This window comes from Panthera leo, chromosome A2, assembly GCF_018350215.1.
Source record: "Panthera leo isolate Ple1 chromosome A2, P.leo_Ple1_pat1.1, whole genome shotgun sequence".
NCBI classification, from domain to species: domain Eukaryota; kingdom Metazoa; phylum Chordata; class Mammalia; order Carnivora; family Felidae; genus Panthera; species Panthera leo.
Genome location: NC_056680.1, coordinates 3,747,660 through 3,774,727, shown reverse-complemented (window position 1 = coordinate 3,774,727; position 27,068 = coordinate 3,747,660). Strand labels below are relative to the sequence as shown.

The window sequence follows — 27,068 nt, the reverse complement described above, 5'->3', positions numbered from 1 at the left end:
ATTCCCAGCAAACGCGATTCATTTCATGAAAAATTGTGCAGGAGGGAAGGGCTGGCGGTATAATTTGGCTTCGCAGTGGCGGGAGCACAGATGGTGCCCGTGTTTCGGATCCCTGGCCCGGCACAGCCTCCCCAGAGTCACCATCAGCAGCAGCTTAAGGGATTTGTATCGAGTGGCTTTGCAATCGCTTCTCCTTAAGTAATTAAAAAAAGCACCTGTGTGCAGCACGGAGGGGGACACGTGGATGTGCTCCACGGAGCACTGCCTGGCGGCCTGGAGTCCGGCCCGCTTCTGGCCACGGTGGGGCTGGTCACCGGCGGGGGCGGAGCGCGGAGCAGACGGGCATCCGGGGAGCAAGCAGCGGGACCCAGGGAGGGGATGACAGCCGCTGGGATTCAGGACACGGCCACGTCACCTCCACGGCGGACCAGCCGGGCTCGGGAGCAGGTGCCACGGACCCACGGGCTCCCGTCGGCCCACCACACAGGGAGACGAGGCTGCTAAGGCCAACGACGGGACCTCAGCTCTTCCTCACAAGCGACTTCCTGGGGCTGAACGTGCCAGCCCCCCCGACGGCCCCCGTGGGACCATCACACACCGCTGTTTCGTTGTGGCCAGCGGGGAGCCCGCGCAGAGGCTCGGCGTTGCCGGGGTGACCCGCGAGGGGGCTGGGGCAGGAGCTTCGGGCAGCCTCCGAGCAGGGCCCGGGGCGGGAGGCCCGGAGCAAACGGCCCTATTTGTTTCCGTTCTCCCCCTCCGGCCCCCATCCCGCCCCCAAACCCTCTGGGACACGCGTTTTCAAGGATCTGCTGGAGTCACTCAAGCTGACGGTCTCCGCTGCTCTCGCATCAGCCCCCCAAGTTAGCGGCCCCCGTCGGCGCCGGCGACAGAGAGAGCGTGCTTGCTGTCACACGGCTGTCACGGGCTGGCCGCGTCATTAATTTCCGATGAGAAATGGGGCGCCGATGCGGGGGAGGAGGTCTGAGGGGCCCCCTCTGGGTCCCCCGCCCCAGGGCCTCCCGTACCACGGTCAGGGCCCACAGCCCTCAGCCCCCAGAACCGGGCGTGGAGGGGCTCTGCGCGGAGCGGGGCTCAGTCACTAGCACGCCGAGTGGCACCTGTCCTGCCCTAATCAGTCAAGGCAGGGTGGCTGGGGATTGCATCAGCGCCAGGCGGGGCCATCTGGGATCCGAGGAGGAAGCGAAGGCAAGAGGCGGGAATTGGGGTGGGGGAGGCGGGGAGAGACTCACTGTGGCACGGGGTCCCCCCCACTGCCAGCCTCCACCAACGGTCTGTTCCCAGACAGCTGCCTGACCTGCAGGTGCCCATCCTGGACCTGCCTGCCTTGGGGTCGGCCTCCCGTCCACGCACAGGCTGCCGCGCCTCGCCCCGATCCTGGGCTCCCTGCCCCGCGCTGGCCCCGGCACCCGTGGCTTCGGCCTGTGCCCTCATACCCTCCGTCGGCCCGCGGGCAGCCAAGAGGCACAGTGTGGGCCGGGGCAGGGTGGACACCGCCCATACCCGCGGGCGGAACCTGGTTCCCCGACGACGCCTCACATCGAGAGGGGCCCGACAGCCTGCCTCCCAGAGCCGGGTTGTAGCTAATTCACGCGGTACGTGCGGTGGCCCTCCCGCAACGCAGGCAACACGCGCGCTGCGAAACGACAGCAGAGGAGAGACAGCGCCCACCTCCCCCCTCGCAAAACCAGGACAGGCCTGCCCAGCCTGCCCCGACCAAGGCCAGGCTGGTGGGGACAGCAGCCGCCAGCCCCGCCCCCTACCCCCGAGGGATCTCACCCAAGGAAGTGACAGAGCCGGTCTCGACTCCAGAACCGTAAGCAGGCTGGTCAACAGTCCTGGGCAACGAGACAGGTCCGCCCGTCGGGCCAGGACACCATTTACGTGGCAGAACCATCCTCAGGAGAGAACCGTCAGCTCAAGAGTTACACTACGCGCAATCCCAAGTACACCGAAGCCGCCATCGCGACCAAAAACAAGCCAAGTTGGCTTCAGAACAAGCCAAGGACGTTCGTCGAACACCTACCGGGCCCTTTCAACCGTGGGGCCCAACGACCCGCCGACCAAGCTGCTTAGTTTCCTAAATCTCTTTATTGGGCAGGAGTGTCCCTTAAGTCGAGGGTGGGCAAACGCAGCCCCCCACCTGTGCGTGAATGAAGTTTTCCTGGCACGCGGCCGCGGCCACGGCTGTGCGGGCGCTCCGACGGCCGAGTGGGGCCGTCCCACACAGACCGTGTGGGTTCGTATTCACGATCGGGTCCTTTACAGAAAGCGTGCCGTCCCTTGATGCAGGGGGCAGGGCGATCTTTATAGGGTAGCCTGAGGCCGAACGACCCGCGGGGGAGCCACCACAGACTCCGTGCTATGGACGGAGTTGTGTCCCCCCCGCCCCAAGTTCCCGTGTTGAAGCCCCAACCCCTAACGCGACTGCAAGCAGAGACGGGGACGTTAGCAGGTAACCACAGTGAAACGGAGTCCCCTACTCCCCGCCCCGTCCTGTCCCCGCCTCCTCCACGCGAGGGTCCGGCGAGAAGGCAGCCGTCCACACTCTGCCAGACGGCTCTCACCCGAGCCCAGCCCCGCTGGTCCCTGGTCTCAGACGTCCAGTCTCCCCAAGTGTGGGGAACCCGTTCCCACTGTTTATAACCCCCCACCCCCCACCCCGCCCATGGTACTTCATTACAGCAGCTCGAGCTGACCAAGACAGACGTCCTTGTGAGGACTTACTGCGGTCCTGGTCTTCATACCGAGGAGAGCAGGCTGCACACCCCCTTCCATCTGCTTCCGGAATCCAGCTCTCGCCGGGTGCCAGGAAGCGCCCGGAGCCTGGTGCGCAGAGGCCTGGCCTCAGGCTCCGTCTTTTCTGGGCCCCCTGCCCTCCATATCTGCCGCCCGAGCTGGCCATTCACCGGGGAAACATACCCGCCAGAGCCCGAAAGGGCCTCGGAGGGCCTGGCAGAACCTGCCCCGTGCTGTCCGGGGGCTCTGAGTCCCCGCCTAGTACAGACAAACGGCAGAAAATGAGAGGCAGAGACCGTCAGGGCGGGTCTCTCTCCTCTCCTCTGGGGTGGTGGGCGTGCGGGTGGGGTTTTGTTCCCGAATCAGTCCCAAGGTACCACACCTACCAGCAGAAACATCACACGAGGCCCAAGTCGTGGGAGTGGCTTCCCCAAGGGACTCCCGTCACCCCGGGGCTGGCGGAAAGCCGCCTGCAGCCTTCAGAACAGCTGACCCGGTGTGGGCCCGTGCTTTACGGGCCTTTAACTTCCTAAGGCTTTAGCATGTTTAAAAAGAGAGGCACCAAGGTTCCAATCTGCAATGGAAGCCATCAGAAGAACCCAGAGCAAAAGGGTCTCAGACTCGCAGCTCAGAGAGAGCCCCGTCTCCTGCGTGCGGACTACCGTGTGCTCTGAGCTACAGGGACGAAGTGGTCAGTGTCGCCGCACGCTGGTACCTGCCCTCAGCAGCTCTGGCTACGATGGGGCGGGGATAAAAACGCGTGAGGAGACAGCTGCACAGAGGGCACAGCAGGGCCCCATCCACCCTCCCTGGTCGCTGGGGGCACTCACCTACTGTGCCCTCTCCTTGTCCGGCCCCTCCACATAAGCACCCTGGGGGAGGGCCAGGCTGCGATGCCTCTGCGCCCACCCGGGGACTGAGTCTCACGGACATCTCGCCAGGGTCCCCGAGAGCACCGGTGGGGGAGGGGAGAGGGTGGGGGAGAGGAGAGAGAGAAGGCAGGAGGGCTGGGGGCAGCAGGAGCCCAGCCAGGGCCCCAGCTGGTCCCCAGACACAGTGCCCCCCGACATGGAGCCTTCTGTCCCATAAGCACAGGCCTCTGTCACCCCCAGGGGATGACTTCTGTCACAGAAGGCCGGGGATCTTGAGAGCACCAGCCAGAGGCTCAACGAGAAGCACTCTTGTCACTTCCAGATGACAAATGACAAGAGTCACGACCGTGGAGTTTAGGGGCCCCGGGCCTAATCTGAGCACCGAGCCGGGAGCAGGGAGGCTGTCACCCCAGGCTGGAAGCCTGACACATCAAACAGCCCGACGTTCACGCGTAGGTCTCCCAGGATCTGCTGCGGGGTCCGAGGAAAATGAGAAAACAGGACAGGGAGGAGGTCTGCCGCTGCTTATCAGAGCAGGGGCCACAAGCGGGGCTGAACGGGCTTCTTCTCTCCAGACAAAATAGAAACTGGCATATCGTCAGGCTCAGCGCGGGTGGCCCTCGGGGCCCAGCAGCACTCGGCTCGGGCCGTGTGGGCCGGGGAGGACGGGGCACAGGCCCCTGGCACTCAGTGCACGTGGCGGCAGGGACTCCCAGAACCACCACCAACACGAGACCCTGATGATAACCGAGCTCTACAACCTCGACTCCGGGTCTCCCTCTCTGGGCCGTAAAGCGGAGTAAACTCAACCTTTTCACGGGAATGAACGTTAACGCCCGACACGACTTAGAGGATCTCACGACGTGGCCCTCCCGACGGCCTTCGCCAGAGCGCACAGAATGCTGCCCGGCCACGTGGGAGGGCGGGCTCAGGTCTGAGTCAGCAGGTGGCAGGCGGCCAGCGACCCGTGGCTCCTCTGGGACTGGGCGCCACGCAGGCCCCCCCCCCCCCACCGCTCCCCATCACCGCCAAGGACACATCCGGCTAGGGAGCGCGCTGGAGTGTGTACGGCCGGGTGCAGGGTCTCCTCCGCAAGCATTTTGCTAACTGTAGAGAAAGCGTCAGCCCGCAGGCCCAGAAGTACACCCCTACCTCTTCCTCGGGAGGCTGGCGCCACGTCTGGGCCACAGAGACGGGGAGGGGGCACAATGTCATTACAGCAAACCCTTCTGGGGGGAGGCCGGCCGCGCGCCGCAGGGGTGTTAGACGAGCTGACGCATGCAGGGCCCCCGGCCCGGGGCTGCCAGAGCAGTCGGCGCATTTCCGCTCCTGGAACGAGACCCCCGCCTACTCCTCCAGCCCCTCCCCGCGCCGCTCATCTGGCAGGAGCTCATCTGGCAGGAGCCGGGCCGCCCAACTGTTTCTCTGCATCTGAGTCCTAGGCCCGGTGCTCTGTTCCCACCATCCGAACACTCACCCTTCACCAGCCACACCGATCCCGCGCAAAATGACTGAAAGCAAGCAAACCGCTGTGCTTTTGTAAAGTGCGACAAAAAAACCACCAAAAGCGAGACCTTCCTCGGACGCAGTTTTTGCAAAAGGAGAGCTCTCTCCTGTGCTGACTCCACCAGCGGCCCCGCCACACGCCTCCGCAGCCTGTCCTCAGGGACCTCAAAGCCACTGTGGCTCCTGGCCTGCGTGAGCCCCGGGGTCCGCACCCCCCTCCGCCTCTAAGCCTGGGCCACGCGTCGCAGGTCTCCGTGGGCCGGGCTCCAGACGCGACCTCCCAACGCTGCTTCCGAGGGCTCCACCGGGAGCAAAGACACAAAACTCGTGCGCGGAGCTTGACCGCTCCCGACGGACGCGGGGCCCTGAATGCCTGCAATCGGAAGGGCCGGGGACCTGCCGTGTCCAGGTTGTTTCCAATCTTCTCCATGGGTGTCTGGGGGGCTCCGTCGGTTAAGCGTCGACTTTAGCTCAGGTCACGATCTCACGGCTCTGGAGTTTGAGCCCCGCGTCAGGCTCTGGGCTGACAGCTCGGAGCCTGGAGTCTGCTTAGGATTCTCTACCCCTCGCCTGCTCTGTCTCTGTCTCTCTCTCTCTCAAAAATAAGTAAACGCTAAAAAACCCCAGAATCGGCCCCTTACAAAAAAAAAGAATCCCCCACGTACTAAACTAATGGGATTACAGCGTGAGTGACCGTGAAGTTCACTTCCCTCAGCTGAGTCTGCTAGCGGAAACCACCTCCGTGTTTCTGGAGGACGGGATGTGATCCCACTCTTCTCGTCTGGCTCTCACCCCACGTGTGTGCAAGTCCACGTTCTTTCAGAGGCGGATTCTGACTGATTTTTAATGTGTCTTTATTTTTGAGACACAGAGAGACAGAGAACGAGCAGGGGAGGGGCAGAGAAAGAGAGGAAGACACAGAATCCGAAGCAGGCTCCAGGCTCCGAGCTGTCAGCACAGAGCCCGACCCGGGGCTTGAACTCACAAACGGCGAGATCATGACCTGAGGCAAAGTCGGACGCCCAACCGATGGAGCCACCCAGGCGCCCCGATGCAGATTCTGATTTAAATCAACCGCTCAGCACTCCCCTCCTGGCCTCCCACCACAGAACGTTTCGGCTCGTCCCCAGGTAGCAGGGAGGTCACGGAAGTAAAGAGGGTCACCTGCGGGGATGGACGCCCCTGACAACACGTGAGACCAAAGCCACCACCACACGAATACGGGAACGTCCGTTTCGCAGAGGAGGGGAAATGGGGGCTGAGGCTGCCACGGCCAGGGCACGAGGCCAGCAGGCGCCCAGGTCCCCTGAGGACCTCCCCGCTGGGCGGGAAGACCATGCTGGCGGAAGTTGGGCGGGAGAGGGCCTGGGGGGGCACTTGGCAAAGGCTCGCAGGGCTGCACACGCTCCATTCGGACCTGAGGGTCCCGCCCCAGGCCGACAGGGCTGGTAGCCTCAGGGGAGGGCCTGCGTTATGACCCCAGCTCCTCTGGCCCCCCAGCTGCCCCATTCGCTCCCAGCATCCCTGGCCCGCCTCACGCTCTGATCTGTGCCGGGCCCCCCGTGGCACGGCCGCGGCCACAGAAAAGGCGGCCGTGTCACGGCAGGGCCGCCAGCAACGAGAAGAACGCCGGGCGCCTTGTTGGGGCTCCAGCGGTGGGCGGTCTGGGCCGGGGCTGCCCCAGGACCCCCGGGCGGCCCTGGAAACGACCGGAGTGCACGAGACAGTAATGCGGCCAGGCTGCCTCGGGGCCCGCCGAGTCCCGTTTGCCGCGTTTCCCCCAATTTAAATAGCACTGAGCTTTAATCGGAGGCCACCTCTTCTGAAAAATCGAACAGACATTAGAGTCCGCTCGTGTGAAAGAGCCAAACGGGACAGAGAGGACGCGCTGCCGGCCTAGACGGGAAAATTATTAAACACGGTTCGATGAAATCATCCACCCGAACAGCATGCGTGCACGGGGACCCTCGCACTTTCCCGCCACAGGAGCAGGAGTGGCACCAGCTCCCGGGCCTCCTGATGTCAGGAACTGGGGCGGAGCTTCGCCAGGGCCCAGCGGGCGGGTCAGCAGCCAACGGCCACAGACAGACCAGCGGCCCGCACGGTCCCTGGCATGCACGAGGACGGGGCACCCTCAGAAGCAGCAAACCCCAGGTGGTGAGGCCGGGCCAGCGAGGGCCCGTCTTCCGGCCGACGGCTCCCCGTCCCTGCAGAGTCGGGTGCCCGAACCCACACGCTGCCTCCGCCTTCCGCCCTCTGCCCGGCCGGGCACACACCTTCCAGAGCACTCGGGCCCACAAAGCGTTAAACGCCCACCGACGGGGGCAGAAACCCAGCCACGAAGCCCACATCTGCTCGCGATGGCTCACAGACGCCGCGGCCCCCTGTTTCTGATGTAATTACCAGCGCTGCAGCGAGAGACATAACAAACCAGTTCATTAGGAAACCCACTGGAAGCTCTCAGAAGCGCTTCATAAACAAAACAATTAGGTGCACGGCTCCCGGGGCTCCCCTCGGTCCTCGACCGGGGGCTGCTTCCCGCACGCCCCACAGCCAGCCGGGCCGGCAAGGTCGCTGGCCTTGGACCCAGCACAACGCGGCCCCGGCGAGGCCAGGGCTTCAGGGCACACCTCCTCCCCTTTCTCTATAAAGGAAACCTCACCTGTCGCTGTCCTCTCTGGGGCCCAGCTGGGTGACCTTGGCCCACCAGGACGGCCCGGAGAGTCTTCCTGTCTGTCTGCAGCCCGGGCCCTCGCATCTCCCATCCCGGCCTGCTAATGCCAACGACCGACACGATGATACTAACAGGCTGGGCGCTCAGTGCCAGGCAGGCTTCCCCAGAACGCTCCCACCACACTGACAAAGGCCACAGAGGACGCCATACGCGGTCGAATCCGAGACGAGACGAGAGACGACCGAGAGGCCTGGGGGCCGTCCCGAGCTACCGCGTGACTCTAACACCCAGCACTTCTGCACCGGGAAGACGAGAGAGTGACAGGAAGCCCCGGGGAAAGAGCGAGGAAAAAACGTATCTCACACAGCACTTTTCCGCGAGCCCCGCGCACCTGCCTGTCTGGGGCCATAAATCACAGGGGCAGCGAGGCGCAGAAGGGCAGGTGCCCGGCCCCACCTCCAGCCCGGGCGGGTCGCGGCCGCCCACTCTGGCCCTCTTCCTCACGCCCCCACCCTCGCCCCGGCCCTGCCTCCTGCCACCTCCCCTCAGGCTCCTGGATGACCGCTGCGGCGGACGGCACGCTCCCCACACACAAGGCACCCGATCTACGCAAGGTGGGTCCCCGGCCGGGGCTTCAGAAGAGGCCCCTCCCCCTGGATGCAGTGCATCTGGGGGGCCCGGGGGCCCTCTCCCCTCTTCCACACTCCACAGAAGCCGCTCCCCCGCTAGATGCTTCTGGGGGGAGCCGACAGTTCCCGGGGAAGCTGAGCTCTCGGCAGGCGGGCGGCCCAGACAGCTGGCGGAGACCCAGTTCAGCTCACCCAGGCTCCGGGCCGTTCAGAACGGGTTCTAAATCTCTCTCGCTCTGTTTCATCTGAAGTCAACTTGTGCACCTGCCTCATGGGGCGGTCTGCGATGCCGGCACAAACTCAGTGGGGGAAAGAGCCCCTTGCCAGGCCTCGCCCAGTGCCGCCCACCGCGGGGGCAGTCGGGGCCGCGCTGAGCTAATCCAACGTGGCGTGTGGCCCCGTGGGGCTAATTCGAGCTCAGGCCTAGAAGGGCTGGTGCGGGCGTGTTTATCTTCTCCGAGTGAAGCTCGCACACCCCTCTGATCTCCCCCGACAGCAATCCCACTACAAAGCCTGCCCGTCTGAGCACGTGCCCAGGGAATTCCGTCCTTAGAAATGGAGCACAGGCCTCGGGAGGTGAGTCTGCCGCCCCCGCCGAGCCCCGGACCCCAGCCAGGGGGAGGCCACCAGCCTGTACAGACGCCCTTGGGTGGGGAGGGGGTCCCTCAACAGGCGCACGCCTCCCAGCGGGGGAGGGAGACGGGAAGGGAGCGGGCGTTCTGGGCCCGGCCCTCTCGCTGCCGTGACCTTGGCCAAGTCACTTCACCTCTCTGGTCCTCGCGCGATCGCGAGGTTCAGAGTCACCTTGAGGCAGGGTGGTGCCATCGGTAAAGCTGGAGATGGAGATAGAAAAGAAGAGAGACGGAAGGAAAGGGGAGACAGTGCTACCTCCGAGGAGGGGTCCGGCCGAGGAAGGGCAGGGCTCAAAACAAACGCGGCAAGGGCTGCGTGTGACCCGGGAAGGGCGGGGGTGGGGGGTGTGGGGGACAGGCCCCACACTCACTCCGCGCGCAGGCCCCGTAGTGTCCTGGGGTCCCCGGGGCCCCCCGCCCACCTGTCACCCTCTCCCTGTAGGTGCAGCTCCCTCCGGGACCCTCAGCACAGCAGTGCTCAGGATGCTGAGTCTGGCACGTACCTGTCCACGCTCCCCTTGTTTCGGGTCTGGCAGGGGAGAGAGGAAGCTGGGGCTCGAGCGACCCAGTTTGGTTTCTAATTCCCGTTTATGAAACAAACCAAGAGCACCACCAGGAACACGATGACAAACAGCCCAACCTTTCCCCTCCAGGGGATGCAGGGCATTTACGGAGGAAGCACCCAGGAAAGGCAAGACCACTCCCCCTCCCCTGGAAAGCTACACTGGTTTTTCCAAAAAAAAAAAAGTTGTAAAAAAAAAAAAAAAAAAAGGAAGAAAGAAAAAGAAAGAAACAAAGAAAGAAACAAAGAAAGAAAGAAAGAAAGAAAGAAAAGAAACACGTTGAGAGCGTACGTTTTCGAGGGACCCGAACTCCGCCACGTCGAGCTAACATCTAGCAACGTTTGGGCAACCCCCGCCCCCACCCCGCCCATCCATCCATAGAGCGGGGTTACGAATGTTTCCCTCAGAGTGCCCGGCCCGTCCTTCCGCCTCGCCGGGGCGGGTGGAGCGGGCAGGAAGTCCCCCCAACCCTGTCCCTGTCATCGCTGCTCCCTCCTCGGAGTCCCGGCCCTGACCCTTAGGGGCTCAGCGGTCTCCGCTCACCTTGGCCCCCCAGCTGCGTTCTCCTTAATTACACAAAACCCTGGCCGCTCGTTGCTGGCAGCGCAGTGGGTGGGGGCCGTCCCCCTCTACCCTCCGGCCCAGAAGGAGGCCCCGTCCCGCGCCCGTGAGACGGGAGGCCAGGGAAGCGAGGGGCCTCGGAGACGGGGCTGCGCGATCCACAAACTGGCAGGAGGGTGGGACAGAGAGGCAGGCGGCGTCTTCCTGCCCGTCCCCCCACAGCGCGGGCCCGGGAGGGTCCCGGCAGCCCTCGCCGCTCTCCTCCTGGAAGCCGATGGGTGGAAAACGTTAGCGCCAGCCAAGCGGCTCAGGAAGGAAGAGCACGGAGGACGCAGACACCGAAACACCACGTCGACTCGAAGCTGGACCCAGGGCAGCTCAACCTTCCGACGGGTGGGCAGGGGGGAGCGGGGGTGCTTCAGCGTGAGTACTACCAACTGACGACCAGGCCAGAGAGCGGACCTTGGCCGCGAGGCCCGGGGGAGCTCCCTCCTAGAGCTCTCTGGCAAGAGGCTGCAAAGCCTGGGCTTCCTCTGGGGTTTTCCCACCCGGAGGAACCTGGGAGCCCGTCTGGCCCGCGGGGGCCGACCAGCACCCGAGGCCTCGGCCTCCTGCTCTGCCGCGGGAGGTCCGGTCAGTGACCCTCTTCCGGAGGACATCTCCCCGTGCCCACCAGCCCCCTCCCCGGCCCATCCAGAAGCTCTCGAGGCAGCCGCCGCGGTGCTGGGCGCGGAGCTCAGGGCCGGGAGGCCAGCCTGCTTGAGAGGGGAGCCCCTCTGACGCCAGAGACCCTGGGGGCTGGGAAAGGGCGCAGGAGGCAACGGGTCAGCCCTGACCGGCCGGAGCCGGCGCTGGCAGGAAAGGCTAGGGCCCGCCCGCACCATCGATCCTCGAGACCAGGGACAGCTCACTCCTCTTCAACGGCCGGGAGGCGACGGCCTTCAGTTCTGCAGGCCAGGTGGTCTCGGTCACAACTGCCCAACTCCGCCGTCACAGACGGAAGCAGCCAGAGACAGCGTGTCAACGAACGGGCGTGGCTGGGTGCCAATAAAACTTTATTTATAAACCGGAAATCTGGGTTTCATCGAACTGGTGTGCTGTATATTCTTCTTGTGACTGTTTTTGGGGTTTTTTGTTTTGTTTTGTTTTGTTTTGTTTTTGCATGACTCTCTAGAAAAATGTAAAAACCGTTCTCAGGTTGCAGACCACACAAAAACAGCCTGCCAAATTTGGCCTGTGGGCCCGGGTTTGCAGACCCCTCTTCTAGAAGGAGAAAGCACATGAATTCCTGACATTGACCGAGGCCAGCCAAGCCCGAGAGCTGGGCTTCTCGTGCACCAGCACGGAGGGAGCCTGGGAGAAAAGGAACAACCTGAGAACCGAGTTAGAAGTCTCTAAAATCTGGAAAATGGGAACGCTTCTCCCTGGGGTCTGAGGAAGGTGTTGGAAGGAACTGGCCCAAGCAGAGATGGGGGTGGGCAGCTCAGGCCGGCAGGGAGAAGCCCTGGCTGAGGAAAATTATGCTAGAATCCTCCCCCAGCCCCACTCTCCATTCCCTAAAGTGTGGCTAAGGACGCAGCGGGTCCCCGAGAACCATCCGACCCGAACAACCTCCCTGCCCCTCCCAGGTCCTGCCTCGGACATGCCTCGGCGGTCATCCGTACGGCCAGCCGCCTCTCCTGCCTGGACTGGACGCTTTACAGGGCCGCGAGGCTTGCAGGAGGCCGAAACTGCTGCCCCCATCCCCTGGCCGGGAGCTGACGTCCCGGACCGGAGGGCCTGCCGCGCCACGGCCAAGGGCCGCTCCCGGCGGAACCCCCCCCCCCCTTCCCGCCACAGGACCGGGCAGCTGGGGTGGCCCCGCGAGGGAGCCCGGCACGGGGCCCGGCCGCCCGCCCGAACCCCGGCTTGCGCGGAGCACCGCGCTCCACTTGTTCGGTAATTTCACGCTACGCCGCCCGGCAATGTAAGCGTGGAGGCCCAACACTTCCCAAGTGTCACTTGTTTGTGAACACACGGCCGAACCCAAGATTGCTTTTAATATCCGGGCAGTCCCTGCCGGCCCCACTGCGGCTTCGGCTCTGACAGAACCTCCAGGACAAGCCTGCGATCTCGTCCAGACCTCCCGACTCAATTGTGGCTCACGCCGCGGCGGGGGCTCGGCGCACGGGCCCCTGGAATTCTCCGAGCTTCCTCTCACCACCCGCAGCGGCCTGCGGTCGTCCACGCGGAACCACACCCCCACACGGGACGTCCGATGGCTCCTTTACACGTCTCCTCTTTGAGCGAAGCCAGCGTCTGCCAGAGACACCCTCCCCCACCGCTAAAAATCCCAACACTTAAGCCCCCAGAGCGCCTCTCCAGCCTCCTTCCGACAAAGCCCGCGTCCTTTTCTAAACCGCACTCCAACAGTGGAGCTAGAGACACGGGTAGTTAGAAGAATAAAGGTTAGCCCGTTCGTCTAGGCCCGAGCTGCCCGCCAGAAACAGAACGCCAGCCACCTGTGCGATCTTCGTTTGTCTGGTCTCCACGGTCAAACGGTAAAAAGGAACAGGTGACGTTCACTTCAACATTTCGTTTCACCCAATCTATCTAGAAACACAGCCTCCATAAGCAGCACTACCGAGTACCTGGGCAACATTTCACGTCCCTTGTTACGCAGAACCTCGGACAGCGTGCGTGTTACACTCAGCTCGCGGCCACGACACCCACACGTGGCCAGCCGCCACGCACTCATCACCACCGGGTCCCCACTTCTGGATCTGGTGGGAAACGCACCGTCTGCCCTGGTCCTGGGCCCTGACTCAGAAGCAGCCAAAAGCAATTCCTCGGGGGAGCCCCCGGGCTCCCACTTGGGAGCCCGGCGGGATGTACCCCATTTTCACGCCGCATTGGCCTCGCCGGAGGGGGCTCTCCTGTGCCGGGTGCCCCCAGCCCTAGGGAGCCACGAGTAACCGGGTCCGTCTGCAGTGGGCAGAGGCCGGAGGGGCCAAAACCCTGGGCCAAAGCCCGAGCCCAGCCTGACGGGAAGACTGCCATCTTGTGCTGAGGCCGGGACAGGGGCCTCGGGCCTCGGTGGCAGTCCTGAGAGGAAGGCCCTTGGTCCAAGCAGCTGTGCGCCCACCGCCAGCCCCTCCTTGCTGCCTCCTAGGCTCCAACCCCCCACTAACTAGGGGTCCGGACTAGGGGTCTGGGATGTGTACATCCCGTCGCCAGGCCCCCAGAGCCGTCTTGGGCTCCAGAGGGAGCCAAGGGAGCGAGTGGAGGGAGGGAGGGAGAGAGACACGAGCCCACCCTGTGCCCAGCAGCTCCCAGGAACCTGCCACCCTTCGAGCTGCCCATCAAAACCACACAGACATGCCAGGGGCATTTGGGAACAAGAACTCAGCTCAGATGTCAAATCCGTCGGCCAGTAACCGGCCCTCTTAGAGCAGAGCAGGAAATTCCCGGGAGGAGAATCAGAGGGGTGTTCCTGTCCCCCGGTGACCTCCATGCACAGCCCGGACCACCAGGAAGTCCTCGGGCCCAGACAGTAGCGTCTGCGAGGAGGGAAAGCCCTCGGCCACAGGTCCCAGGCTCCAGGCGGACACCCCCCCGCCCGCCCGCCCGCCCCATGCCGCTTCCCCGTCCGTTCCAGGCGAGGAACGTGCTGCGGAGGGGTTCCCGGAGGATCCCGGAAACAGACGCGGATGGAGAGGCCAGGCCCCCGCCGAGGAGAAACAGAGGCTGCAGGGGTCCCGGTCCGAAGGGCCGGGCTGAGGGGGGCGACCCCCACGTGGACCCGGTCACGGGGCCCGCGGGCACTTACCTGAGTGGCCACCTTGCCGTAATCGATCCACCGCAGGGTGGCGAAGTTGGTGGATTCCGCGCAGTTGAACCCGTGATTGAACCCGGCGTGGTAGCCGTAGGGGAACGTGATCATGAACTCCCCGGCCTCCTGCGTGATCTGAGGGGGGAAAGGGACAGGTGAGTGGGGAGCCAGCAGCTGAGGGGCGAGGCCGAGTCAGGACTGGCATTCGCTGCTCGGCTCACCTACCAGAAGCAACGCTGGCCCAGGCCAGGCTGGTGGCAAAGGCCACCAGGAGCCACCGCCAAGTACGGCAGGGGCACGTGGGATCAAGGGCTTCCCGGCAAGCGCCAGGGAGCCCCGACGTCAGGAGCGAGTGGAGGTCTGCCCGGTGGAGGGTAGCCCCACGGCACGGGCTCCAGCCGGTCTCCCACACGGTTTACACAGCAGGCGTGGCCGTGGCCAGGAGGAAAGCTCTGCCGTGGCCCGCCGCGCACCGGAGCCCAGGGTTGACGTACCCCAAGGTGACAGGTGCTCTGTTTTTTGTGGGGCGGACGCCTGGGGGGCTCAGTCGGTTGAGTGTCCGACTCTTGGTTTCAGCTCAGGTCATGATCTCAAGGTCCGTGGGATCGAGCCCCGTGCTGGGCTCTGTGCTGACAGCGTGGAGCCTGCCTGGGGTTCTTTCTCCCTCCCTCTCTCTCTCTGCCCCTCCCCCACTAGCACTCTCTCTCAAGATAAATAAATAGTCTTAAAAAAAAAAAAGACACCCTCTAGACACACGGGGCTATTCAATGCTATGCCTCTGGGCGCTCTCGGCTGCAGGGAGGGAAGGGGTCTCCTGGTCTGGAGGGAGGTGGCCGTGTCCCGTCTGCCGTCCACGTTCTGATACAGCATCGGGGGCTGGTGAGGAGGTGCAGACAGCACTGGCCGCAGCCACAGAACCCTTCGAGCACAGGACAGGGCGTCCTCAAAGTACAGGGTCTTTCTGGCCCTTGTGAGGAAAAAACATCCAGCTGCACGCATAAAAACATTCCTGGAAAATGACCCGAGTCTTCTGGCCGTCATAAGACAGGGTCCGTCCCTCATACCCGGGGAGGTGGCTCCTTCCCAGTGAGAAACATGTTATATAACACGTTATAAGCATGTTGTAAGGACACAGTGTCAAGGTCGGAACTCTGTCACATGAGCTGACGTTTCTAGACTATTCCAATGGTCTGATCAGATCTCTCAAACAGACCCCAAACCAAGGAGCTGGGTGTGAGTGACGGGGGAGAGGGCCCACAATGAGCCCAGACAGGCTTCTGGAACCTCCACTCCCAGGCCTGGAGGAAAAGGTGGGGGCTGCAGCCACACCCCTGGCCCCACTCCGTGAGTACTATTCTCTCTCACTGTCCTGGAACACGACAGGCGGGGCTGGTGGCCCAATCCACGGACGTGGAGACCGAGGCTGGCGGCGAGGGAGGGACAATGCAGAGTCCAAGCGGTTACAGGTCGTCTGGAGTTCTGAGTAACCAGCGCCCCAAACAGGAACGGACCATGCCGGGCAGCCCCCTGCCGCCCGCGATCCCCAACCTGGGAGATGTGCCTCTGTTACCGGGGGGTACGGCTCTTTCTAGGGTTTCATTCAACGGCCTCGCTCGGACTGCGCTCCCGTGTCTGATTCTGTCCTCGGTGGGTCTTCGAGGCCCGCGGACCCCTCCCGGTCCCCAAGGGTATTCCATCGTGTGGCCGCGTCACTGTCTGCTCATCGGCTCCCCTTGCTGGGCTGTTTCTGGTGGGGGCTCTGGCGAGTACGGCTGCAGGGGGCGCTGTGCTCCAGGCTGCGCACATGGACGGACGGACAGACGTGTGCTCGTGTTCCTGCGGGGTCTCCGGGGGGCAGGAGGTGGAGGTTCCCAGGCAGCTGCCCGGCGGGTTTTCTGCAGCGGCCGCCCGTTCTGCGTCCCTGCTGCCGGTGGTGGGAGTGCGGGTTTTTGCCGCGCCTGTGGGTGGGCCGCCGTATCTCCCGGCTCCGGTCGCCTCTCCCCGAGGTGGACGGGTGCGTCTGTCCCCTTCTGCAAAGTGTCTCCTTCTGCCCCACTTACCCAGCTGTTCATCTTTCTACTGTGGCTTTGGAGGAGTGCTCAAGCTTGCTAATCTTTATTTATTCCTCCAGAGAGACGAATAGTAAAACTTGCCGGATTCGTTTAAGTAGCCCAGAAGAAGGCGAACCCTGAGGGGGTGGGGGCAGGCGGGAGATGGGGGGCGGGAGACTTCCAGAAGCCAACCACAGCGTCAAAAATCAATCAAAGCCGACACAGCCTGGAGAAGAGCCAGTCCTTAAGAACACGAAGATATTTTTCTTTTCGAGTAATGAATTGCACCAATCAAGGGAAGTCAGTGTGCATTAAGTTATATTTTTAAATTCCTGTCCAAGTGACAGGCGTGTGGGGATGGAGCACACACGCGGCGGGAGACGGGGGCGGAGAGAGAACACCCAGGGTCCCCAGGGCCCCAGCCACCCCCGTCCACAGCAAGGATTCTCTGGGCTGGCTCCTGTCACAGGATCGCCGTGAAACGGGTTGCAAATAAAATTATAATGTAGAATTTGTTTTTTCCTTTTAGAATGTGATTACGGATTTTCTTACCGTTTTTGAGCTGACCTTGGACGGCACCATCCCCCTCTTCCTCCAAGCCTCCTCGCCTGCTCTCCTCCCTCCCTCCAGCAGGAGGCATGGGGCCTGGGGCCCGGCACAGGCTGGGAGCCCCATGGGGGGGCGGGGGGTTCACTGCAGGGTCCCTGGGAGGCGGGGCTCTGGGAGCCCGGTGCCGGGAGGTGCCTCGGGCAGACTTTAGAGCCCGCTCTCCCTGCCGACCCCTCCACAGACCAAGGCCCAGAACAGATGCGCTCCGTGAGGACGGCAAGGAAATTATGTTCCTGTCACCCAACTCTACATCCTGGTGGCTTCATCTCGAGCCCGCAGTGTCTGTCCTCCGTGTCACAGCCGTCAACGTTATCCCGACGATAAATTAGAAGGCACTTGGGACGATGGATGCAAGCCGTGAAGGGAATGCCAGCCCCAGACGCCAGTCACGGAGAAAGCCTGAATTCAGCTGCTTCCTCGAGCTCTCGCAGAATAAATGAGGAAGTCCGTGGCAGATTACAGAAATACACACTTTTAATTATTAAAAAGCTCTGCTATTGATCTGCTTTTTCTTCCAGAAGTAAATACCATTACGAAGATTTATAAGCGCAGGGCGGGAGGCACTCCCCCCCCCCAGGGCTGCCAGGAATTCAGATGAGGACCCAGACGGGGCATTCATCTGGAGCCCGACGCCGCTCCCTGCTGGCCCGGCCGCGGCCTTCGCCCCGCAGGCCCCGCAGATGGCCGGGCAGGGGTGAGGGGAGCGGGGCCTCTGAGGCCAGCGGCCCCGCCTTCCGTACACAAAGTGCAGTGCCCACGTGGGCAGCGACGCGGGAGACGGGAGGGTGCCCCCGCCGGCCCACCCCTCCGACCGGCATCTCCCTCTAGGAAGCGGCGCCCGGGAGGACGTTCTCCACAGACCGCGGGAAAGCACACCCTTCTCACTTCCGCCAGCAAGGCTGTGTCTGTTCTCCTGGCAGCCGGGGCGCTGGAACCAGGAGGGGAGGAGCGGAAGGCACGGAAGCCCTGTGTCTCTCACAGCAGAACGTCCCGCTGTCTGATGGACGAGCCGACAGTGAGAGCGAATCCCCGATCTGAGCACTACGGCTGCAGGCGGTTTGATTGAAACGTCAGAAGCGATTTCCGACTCGCTGACACTCGCGGCAAGAATGCAGCGCGAGGGTCCCGATCGCGCAACTTGCCCCCGCGCCTGACAAACGCTCTAGTAGGGAGGCCTTCAGGAATCAGACCCTCGGGAGCCTCTTCCTCTCCGGCTGGCCCTCGGTGCCCAGCCCAGAGGCTGCCCGGAAGGTTGCAGGCACGTCCCCCTCGAGGAGCCCCCTCGAGGAGCCGGGCCTGGCCGATCCCGTCAGATCCTGTCCACGAGGCCTGTCTGTGGGGAAACGCCCCACCCCCGGGCAGAGCCCCGGACAAAGGCCCAGCCTCCCCCTTCCCCCACCCCTCCCCTCCCCCTCAGGGTCCCCGCCAGCCACCCAGATTCCCCAGCCTCAGGCCTCATGCATCACAGGCTTTCCCCGGAAGAGCAGAGCGGCCCCTGGAGCAGTAAATTGAATGAGTTCACAGTCTTTGTGCTGCGGGAGAGCCAGATAGATCATTTCCAAACAGGTACATCTTCTCTCAAAGGATGTCTGCAGTGGGCCACGGGGTGGGGCCAGAGATCGGGGCCAAGTTGGGGCGTCTGGGGGCGTGGAGAGGCCTGCCCGGTTCTCCGGGGGCTTCCTGGGAAGCTGGCAGGAGCCGCCCCTCCCCTGCCACCCTGACCCTGCAGGGCCCTGCTGGCAGCTGCCAGCCCCACCAGACAAGGGACTGGGTCTGCGAGGGGCTGGGAGGCAAGGCGAGGCCCCACTCGACGCCCCCCTCTTCTAGCCTCACCCCCCACCACAGCCCAGCCCAGCCAACCCACTCTCCTCTGGCTTGCCAGTGTTCTAGAACCTTCTCGAGGGGTGAGAAGCCAGTTTCCCAGGACGTTGGTGGTTCCCTGGGCCACAGCCCCAGCAGCACCTACGTACCCGGCTGAACGGGATCCCGTACTTCTTGAGGATGATGGGCGAGATGAGGGTCATCTTGTGCCGCAGGAAGGCGTCACAGCCCTGGGAGCTCCCGGGGAAGAACCCTAGAGCAGAAAAGATGGGTGTCAGCCTGACGGGTGGCGCTGGGAAGGCCTCTCTGTGGGCGGCGCCTTCCCCCAATCAGGCACGGGGCGGGGGGGGGGGGTGCTCCCGGCTCCGAGGGAATGAAACGCACAGGACCTCGTCGCAAAGCCACGTGCTCTGCTGGTGGCCGGGAAGGCAGCCCCTCAGACCCCCAGTCAGCGAGCCCAGAGCCCAGGATGGGCCAGCTGTGCAACACAGTGCGCCCCAAGTCACAGATGGGGTGCGGGCCTCCCCCCTGAGCACCCCCCAAATAAAACCCGTGCTGCATCGCACGGGCGCAGTCGCTCAGCCAGTGCGTTGGTGTAGCCGGGGAGACGGGACGCGGGAAGGACGCGCTCACACCGGAAGTCACGGGCCGTGCCCCCCCCACAAGCAAGTCACGGACAAAGAGGAAGGAGGGCCTCAGCGCGGGCACGGGCTCTGCCTGGGCTCTTCGCACACACGGTCCCCACGGCAGGCGAGGAGACAGAGGTTCCAGCTGTCGACTGGCCCTCTGAGGCCCTCAGTCTGGCGGGAAAAGGGCCGAACAACCCGACCCGGCCTGCGGCTGCGTCTACCCCTGACCATCTTGTGACACACGAGGGGGTCTGAGTTCACGCCCGGGGACGCTTTCTGTCTCCCAGAATGCCACACAACCGGTTTAAAACAACGTGTGCAGGGGCGCCTGGGCGGCTCAGTCGGTTCACCACCCGACGACTCTTGGTTTCCGCTCAGGCCACGATCTCCCGGTTTATTAGTGTGAGCCCCGCGTCAGGCTCCGTGCCGACAGCGCGAAGCCTGCTGGGGACTCTCTCTCTCTCCTTCTCTCTCGGCCCCTCCAACCCCTTCTCGAAATAAAGAAACTTAAAAACACATAGAGCGACGTTTGTAAACGTACAGAAGTCAGACCATCAGTTCTCCTTGCTCAGAAACCGTGTTTAACACAGTTCGGAGACATTTCCAGGTCATCAGTGGCCCAAATCAATGACACGTAGGACTAGCAGTTAAAGAAAAGCCGGCCCCGGGATCCCACGCAAAGGTCCCGGGCCTCTCACCCAAACCACGACCGAGAGACGGCACAGTCTCGGTGAGGTGCAGGACGGGCTCTCGAGGTCCCGCTCCCTCCGGGACTGTCCCCCAGGCACAGCCGGGCCCCCCCAGGGATCCTGCCGGGAGCCGACCCAGACCTCGGGCGCCCAGCCTCCAGGCCGGCGCACATCCCCATGGGTCGCCAAAGAGGGCACACGCCCACGTGCGTGCCTGCTGTGAGCCAGCGCTCGGCCCCACCCCCACCACCCACACACACCTGCCGGGGCAGGAGGGCTTCCAAGTGACAGAGTCACGGTGCCGGGGGTGGGGGGTGGGGCGCCCGCCGGCCAGGACACGACTGCCAGGTTCTGGAAAGTGCGGGGGATTACTGAATCCAGCAACTTTGCTCTGTGCTAAAAGCGTTCCAATTAGAGTTATGGCCCCTGCCGCCCGGCCCGCGGCCTCTCTGCAGTTCTTTTTAATGCACAGTTTAAGTGGCTCTCATTAAAGCTCTAATAAAGGCGCACATTTTAAGTGATTAGCACCAATAACGCGCCAACACATTAACGCTCTCTCCGTGGGCTCCACGACTCTCCCAGCGAGCCCATTTGGAGCTCGGCTATTCATTTTCCATATTCATCGCAAACTCATTCCATCCATCTCAATAATGGAGTCTGCGACGCGTGCCCCCGAAAAAGTTTGGAAGGGACACCGAGGAGGGCAGTGACTCACTTGCCCTAGAACCCCTCCCGCCCTCCCTCTGCGGAGGGGCGCAGGGGAAGCGCGAAGCCAGCCCTCCCCCCAGGCCAGACCAGTCCACACCGGTCACAAAGCAACGTGGGGAGGCTCCCAGAGGCCTCCGGCTCCTGGCCGACCTGTCCCAGCCACCGTGCCTCCCGCACGCCCCGAGACAGGTTCCCGGGCAGCAGGGCCCCGGCGCGAGAAGGACGTGGGGGGCCGGCCGGGCTCCAGGGAGAGTGGCCACGGTCCCACAGGATCCCGTGTCTAGCTTTTCTGGGGGGCGTTCAGATCACCCAAAACTTGTCTAGTGGAAAAGGCACAGAGAGGAAGAAGGGGTCGGGCACAACTGCAGAATCCAGCGGAAAACCGGGCCGGGCTGTGGGCACCGGAGGCCGCCCGTGCGGATCACTCCGTGGCGGCTTCTTCCGTGGCTGTGTAGGCGTGGGAGGCCCCATGGTGGCCCCCCAAGATGTCTACGTCCTGCTCCCCAGTACCTGTGAGTGCGTTGCCTTCCGCGTGGCAGGGGCTCCACGGACGGGATTAAGTGCGGGAGCCCAGGACGGGGGCGACCCCCGGGTCACCACGGGGTCTCCACGGGAGGGAGGCAGAGGGGGGAGCATGTGACCACAGACAGGGACACAGGATGAAGCCGGAGTCTCTGGAGGCAGGAGCCCGGGCAGCCCAAGCCCGAGACCCGGGCCAGACGGACCCCTGAGCCCCAAACGTGAGGGAGTCAAGTGTGTGCGTTTAACTAGGGCTGTTGTAGAGCAATTCCAGGTTCGTGCTGCTTGGAGCCACCGACTCGGGAGTGAGGTGTCACAACAGCAACAGCAGAGGAAAACGAGAAAGACGTTTTTTGACTTGTATTTTCCAATTAGTATTTGTGTTTCCAACTCATGTTTCAAACAGTGCGCGGGGAAAGCACTTCCATTTGGGGGTCACCTGAGACGTTAAGGAGGAAGAGGAACCGCTCTTTGCCAGGGCGGTGACTGGCATTTCGAGGGTGACAAGCGTGTTCCCGACAGCAGGCTCCAGCCCGGGAAGGCCGGGTCCGGGTCTGCAACGGAAACGCGGGCCTGGCTGCACGCTCGGCCGCGGGGCCGGCCTCACTCCCGGGACAAGCCTCCCCGTGTCCTCGTCCTCGGGGGAAACCGTGCAGCAGGCGTTTGCCGAACAGACGCGCGGCTCAGGGTGCGGCCAGTTCGCAGTAGTTCTCGGAAACAGCGACCGTTTCCGTCTCCCGAGCCAAACGGGGCAGGGGAAGAGGGTGGCGGGCACTCTCTGAGGGAGGCGAGAGGAGGGGTCAAAGGACCCAGCAGGAAGTTGGGGAGGCTGCGCCAATGCTGAGCGATGGCCTCTGGAAGATTCCCCTGGCTGCCAGGGGAGGGCGGGCAGGCTGCTGCCACAGCCACCCAGAGGGACGGCCCCGCACTGTCCCGAGGGGGCTCCCGAACCACAGGGCCATCACTCCACCCGCCCCGACTACCGGGTGCTGCCTGCCGGCGAGGCCCAGACGCTGTGGGCCAACGGGGTCTGTTAACGTCCTCGGAGGCACTCAGGGCCACCCGACGTCAGAACAGAGCAGGGCGCCGTGACGGGGAGCAGCGAGAAACCTCACCAGCCCCTTTGTCGCAGTGGCCGGGGGCCTCAGCGTCACCCAGCCCGGTGTCTGGCTTGTCTCCAAGGATCCCGTGTCCCGAGGGCCTGCCTTTACCCCGAGGCGTCAGTGCCCTCTCTCTGGACACAGCCGGGGACTCACTGTGACAAATCCCGTCCTCCCAGGAGGCCCCCTCGGGCCCAGGCCAGCACACACAGGCGGACACCCTCACGGTCACCATGTGGCTGCGGGGCACAGGGCAGGGGCTCCTAACTGGACGTCTCGCTTTCCAGACTGAACACAGACCCGAAGGCCCAGAGGAGTTCGCGATGTAGTGCCAGGCGCCGGGGGGGACGAAAGACCACGGCCGCCCTCCCTGGCCCGCGGGAGCCTGCAGTCACGTCCCGCAGCTCTGTGCTAACACGCCGGGAAAGAGCGCTCCGGGCAATGGCATCTGCGCGTCACTCACAGAGCGACAAACCCCAGAGCAGGGTCTGTGGTCACGAGAGGGAAAGGGAATGGGAAACCAGACAGGGACACCTTATAGCACGCCAGCCCCCCCAGAGACGGACACTCACACAAGGAGCGCGACCCGAGACGCCGGGGCCAGCCCCCACCCCCGCCCCACCCCCGCCCTCGGCCCAGGTCCCCGCCCGCGGGCGCAGACACCTACCGATGGCCAGCCGCTCCAGGCGCTTGCCGTGCTCCGGTGGGATGGCGTACCTACGAGAGAAGGGAGGCACGTCAGAGGCGAGGTCACGGGCCACCACGCGTTTGAGGGGCCCGGGGCTGCGGCCACGGCCTCGGGGAGACACGCGGGCCGCGCACAGAGCAGAACCGGGCGCGGTGAGAAGGGTGAAGGGCAGCAGGGAGGGTGCCGGCGGAGGGACCCACACAGAAGTGAGGAGGGGTGGGGCGGGAGGGCCCCTCCACGGCGGTGACGGCACCCGCCCCACGCCGGCACTGGTCAGAGCCACCAAAGCCTCCACGAGGCTCAGAGAGTTCCCGAACACGAGAAAGTAAGCAGGGGGCCTGAGGGGGGAACAGGAAGGCCCCCAGCCTCCCTCTGTCGCCTCCCTGCCTCCCGCTCCCCCAGCCCCGGGACCAGGAGCCGACAGGGAAGAAGCTTCAGGAACGAGACTCCGTTTGTCACCACTCGGTAAGTTTCAGGTTCACACGTTCTACGTTTGAAAGATTACTGAGTCCCCGTCATAAACAAGAAAGACGTGAGGTGCAAGTTTGCCAACAGATGAAACGAGAGTGACACCCGCTTATGCTGTGTGCGGAGGCTGGCGCGGGGGGCCCGCCTGGGACCCGTTCCCGGCAGGCAGCGGCCACGGGGGGGGGGGGGGCCCAGCGGGGGTGCGAGGAGCCCGTCCCAGCTGACACAGCACCCTGGCCACCCTGGCAAGACGAAAAGCTCCGCGTTCAACAGAGGCAGGCAGAACCGGGATGTCGGTCCTTCCACAAAAGTGCTGAGCACAGGCCGTCTGTCTGTCCCGCGGAGGAGGCGGCGGCGGGGAGCCCATGAGTCCCCAGGACAGTGGCGACCCCGCCCCCAGGGGTCACGGGGCCGCGTCTGGGGACATCCGCGGTTGTCACACTGGGGGGGGGGGGGGTCCTAGCATTGAGTGTGGGGGGGGCCAGGGATCCCACTCAGCGCGCCCAGTGCCCGGGACGCCCTGGGAACAACAACCCGCCCCGTGTCCACAGCGCCGAGGGGAGAGACGCTGCGTCGGCACGCCTCACGTTCTAGAACGAGTCGGCTGTGGGGGGCGCAGGGCGCGGCACGCCCTCCGCCCGCACTCGCAGTGGGGGACGCAGGATGGGAACAACACAGGACACAGAAGCCGGCCCGGACTCCGTGGCGGGCTACGTCTACTCCGGCCGAGACGTTTACTATTGGTTTTTAATAAAATAAAAGGGGGCGGGGGTAGGAGATAACGTCGTCTCTGATCCGACGGACAGAAATAATCAATTTCTGGGCAGGGCGCACGGCCCTTGCAGAGACAGCACAGGACCTGCAATTCTGCTGCTGCTGGAGAACTTTCCACGGTCTGGACAAAGATGAGGCGACCCTTTTTCAAACAGCCTCGTATCACGTACATAAAGATGAGAAAAGTTAATCCCAATCCAAAGCAACTTTGTGGGATTAATGTCCCCCCCAAACAAGGAAATGAAACATTCCAGTCCTTCTGGGAACTTGCCGGAGGACGGGAGGAACTAATTTATGACTCCAAGGCTGTGATGATTAATGCAATATCCCCAGTCTACAATGCTGCTTTCACTTAATTACCGCCTGTAATTGGGAGTTGTAAAGATAAGATTAATTGAATCTGGTGGATGTTAAAAGTTTAATACATTGGAACGTGGCTCCTCTGTTATCGGAAAGTACAGACCGCAAGACGCTGGGCTGAGCACTGAGAAGCGCAGCCCCTGGGGGGATTAGAAAGGACTGGCGGACGGGAAGCCGACAGCCTCGGGGACTTCTGGACTCCAGTGGCCAAGGGAGAGCTGCCCTCCCGCCGCCTGGAACAACGCACGACAGCTTCAGCGTGCTGAGAAGCCCCGGCGCCAGCGATGCGCCCCCCCACCCACCCTCAGGGGCTCGGCAAGACGCAAGCCTCAGATTTTGAGGGGAGACGAGAACTGGGGTGTGGGTGCTTTACGACACACGGCTCTGAGTGAGGGGCGGGTGCACGTCTGTTAAAACACACTGGGGCCTTCCGACGGCCGGGAGAATCCCGGCACTGTGGGCGGCAGGGTCCCCCGGAGCCCTCTCTCCATGCCAGCGCCCTGGGGAGCCCTCCACGGTGGGGGCCCAGGTGAGCTGGCTACAGACCTGGCCTCCCAACAGCAACTGTCACGTGTCCCCAGAGGGAAGCCCCCAGGCCCCACGGGGCCCCCAGAGCAGAGCCGCGTCACCCTCGTCACGGCCACGTGTGGGGGCATCGCTGCCCCTCGGCCCGGCTCTGGGAAGGAAAGGAGGAGGGAAGAAACACAGCTATCTGGGTTGAGCGTGTTTGCTCGCTAACCCCCGAGGCAGGAGCATCTGTCTGGCCATTAGCGAGCGAGTTCTCGGGGCCATAAAACAGAGTCGGTTTTATTGGTCACCAACATGGGGGCAATTTGTCTCGCTCCCCAGGACCTCCGTCCCCATCACAAGGTCAAACTTCACGGCCAACAGCAATCCACTCTGCTGGCCTGCAAGCCCAGTGGCCAGTCTCTGGACGCGGCGGCCCGTCGCCCGGTGGCAAAGTGTTCCTGCACGGTGTCCTCAGACAGACAGCCTCCCCGGGCCCAGTCCAGTCCGGGTGGCCAGCTGTAGGGCCTGGAGGGTGCAAGGCCCAGGGGCACACCTGTCATGGTGGAAGAATCTGGAGAAGCCGGGATCAAAGATGGGGGCAGAGCAATCCCCAGAACCCAGTGAGGTGGGAGGGGGCGAGCCGACTGGGGCCCGGCGAGCAGAACCAGACACGGGGAGTGCGGGGGCCAGGGGAGCCCCGGGGAAGGCCGCAGGAGGTACGGCGGCCCGCGTGAGGTCGCTCGGGCGCCTCTGGCCGCAGCCCCCGTTTGCCTGGGACAGTCTGGCAGCTGCCGTGGGCCTGAGGGGGCGTTGGCCGAGCCTCGGGCCCACGGTGAGTCCTGCACCTGAGGTCGGCCAGGCAGGCGTCTGGAACTTTCTCCACAGTGTCCCACAGGGTGTTTTTATCTCCGTGTTTCCCCAGCCCTACCCCCTCCACACACTCTCTCTGCTCTGGAACCTTCCCCACAAAGTCCTCCCGGACAACACTAAACCGGAAAGTCACGGAAAAGTCGGTGCTGTCAGAGCGGTATCCCTGGCAACCGCCCCAGGTGACCCTGCAGCAGGACTCGACAGGCTCCATAACTCCGGGCTTAATGCCGCGGAATTACCGAGAAGGCCGAATTCAGGCCTCGTCTGCCAGACGCCCTTTTCGGAGAGGCAGCCGTCTGCAAACATCAGGGGCTTCGGTGGGAAAAGAAGACATTTCTAGACTAGGAAAAAGGCACGCGGGAGAGACCAGGGCCCCGGGAACTGGGCCCCCAGGTGAGGAGGGAAGACGCGTGATGTGCGACGGTTGAAAGGCCATTACAGTCCCGCTGTTTCGCGGTTCAAACAACCGACCAAACAGAAGGAACACACTTCAGGCACGATGGTGAGGGGCAACCCGACGTCCAGAGAGCGAGTTTCAGAAGGAAGCGATGCCCGGGTCCGAGGAGGGACGGGATGGGTCACTCTGGGAAGGCGGGCGTCCCCCAGCCTTCCCGGGGTTTCCTGGTCCTCCGTTTACCCTTTGAGGTGCTTGTGGACAACGCACCCCCGTCAATCACGGCCGCCCCAAAAGGCCAAGCTGAAACCCACAAACCTGCCCACAGGGCTGGGTCCAGGGCGGTGAGCAGTCACATCCAGGACCCACAGCCTGGTGTTGGGGAGGATCTGACCTGTCTACAGGGGGGCAGGAACACGCGTGCCGGAGAGGGGCGCGCGCGGCTCAGTGCTCTTGTTCTGACGGTGAGGCCAGAGGACAGGATGTCTTGCCAGCCCCACTGAGGCCAGGCCGGGTCCAAGGCAGGACACCGCACGGCCCCAGACGTCAGGAGGCTTCTGCCGGCACAGATCACGACAGACTCCGTGGGCCTGATAAAGACACTCTAGGGCTTGTGACACTGGGCAGGTCGGGGGTGCTGGGGCGGGCAGAGGCCTCCGCCTGGCAGCCAGGCACCTCTCGGGGCCAGACGGAGCTGGGCAATTAAAAGGCAACGTGTCCTCCGCGGGCAGGCCCGCTGGCCGGCCCAGGGACAAGCCGCTTGCATTTTACTGACTCACCGGCCCGGGAAAGTCTTCCTGTCCGCCGCGGAGGATGCTATTAATAGTGTCATTTTCTTGGTGTTTTGTTTATTCCCCTGGAATGGCTTGATGG

The 27,068-nt window shown here is 63.7% G+C and overlaps 1 protein-coding gene across 14 annotated transcripts in view; it reads right to left on the bottom strand.

Annotated features, from left to right (window-relative positions):
• KDM4B (lysine demethylase 4B) overlaps positions 1-27,068 on the bottom strand; it is a 132,492-nt gene that overhangs the window by 32,660 nt on the left and 72,764 nt on the right. For 13 of the 14 annotated variants that reach the window (XM_042928097.1, XM_042928102.1, XM_042928095.1 and 10 more), the window contains 3 exons: positions 22,799-22,848; positions 18,636-18,739; positions 14,003-14,140 (listed from right to left, as the gene is read on the bottom strand). In XM_042928097.1, the coding sequence (XP_042784031.1) occupies positions 14,003-14,140; positions 18,636-18,739; positions 22,799-22,848 (292 nt within the window). Of the gene's footprint in view, positions 1-11,350; positions 11,548-14,002; positions 14,141-18,635; positions 18,740-22,798; positions 22,849-27,068 lie in introns of those variants that run through there. The other variant, XM_042928105.1, reaches the window with a different exon arrangement.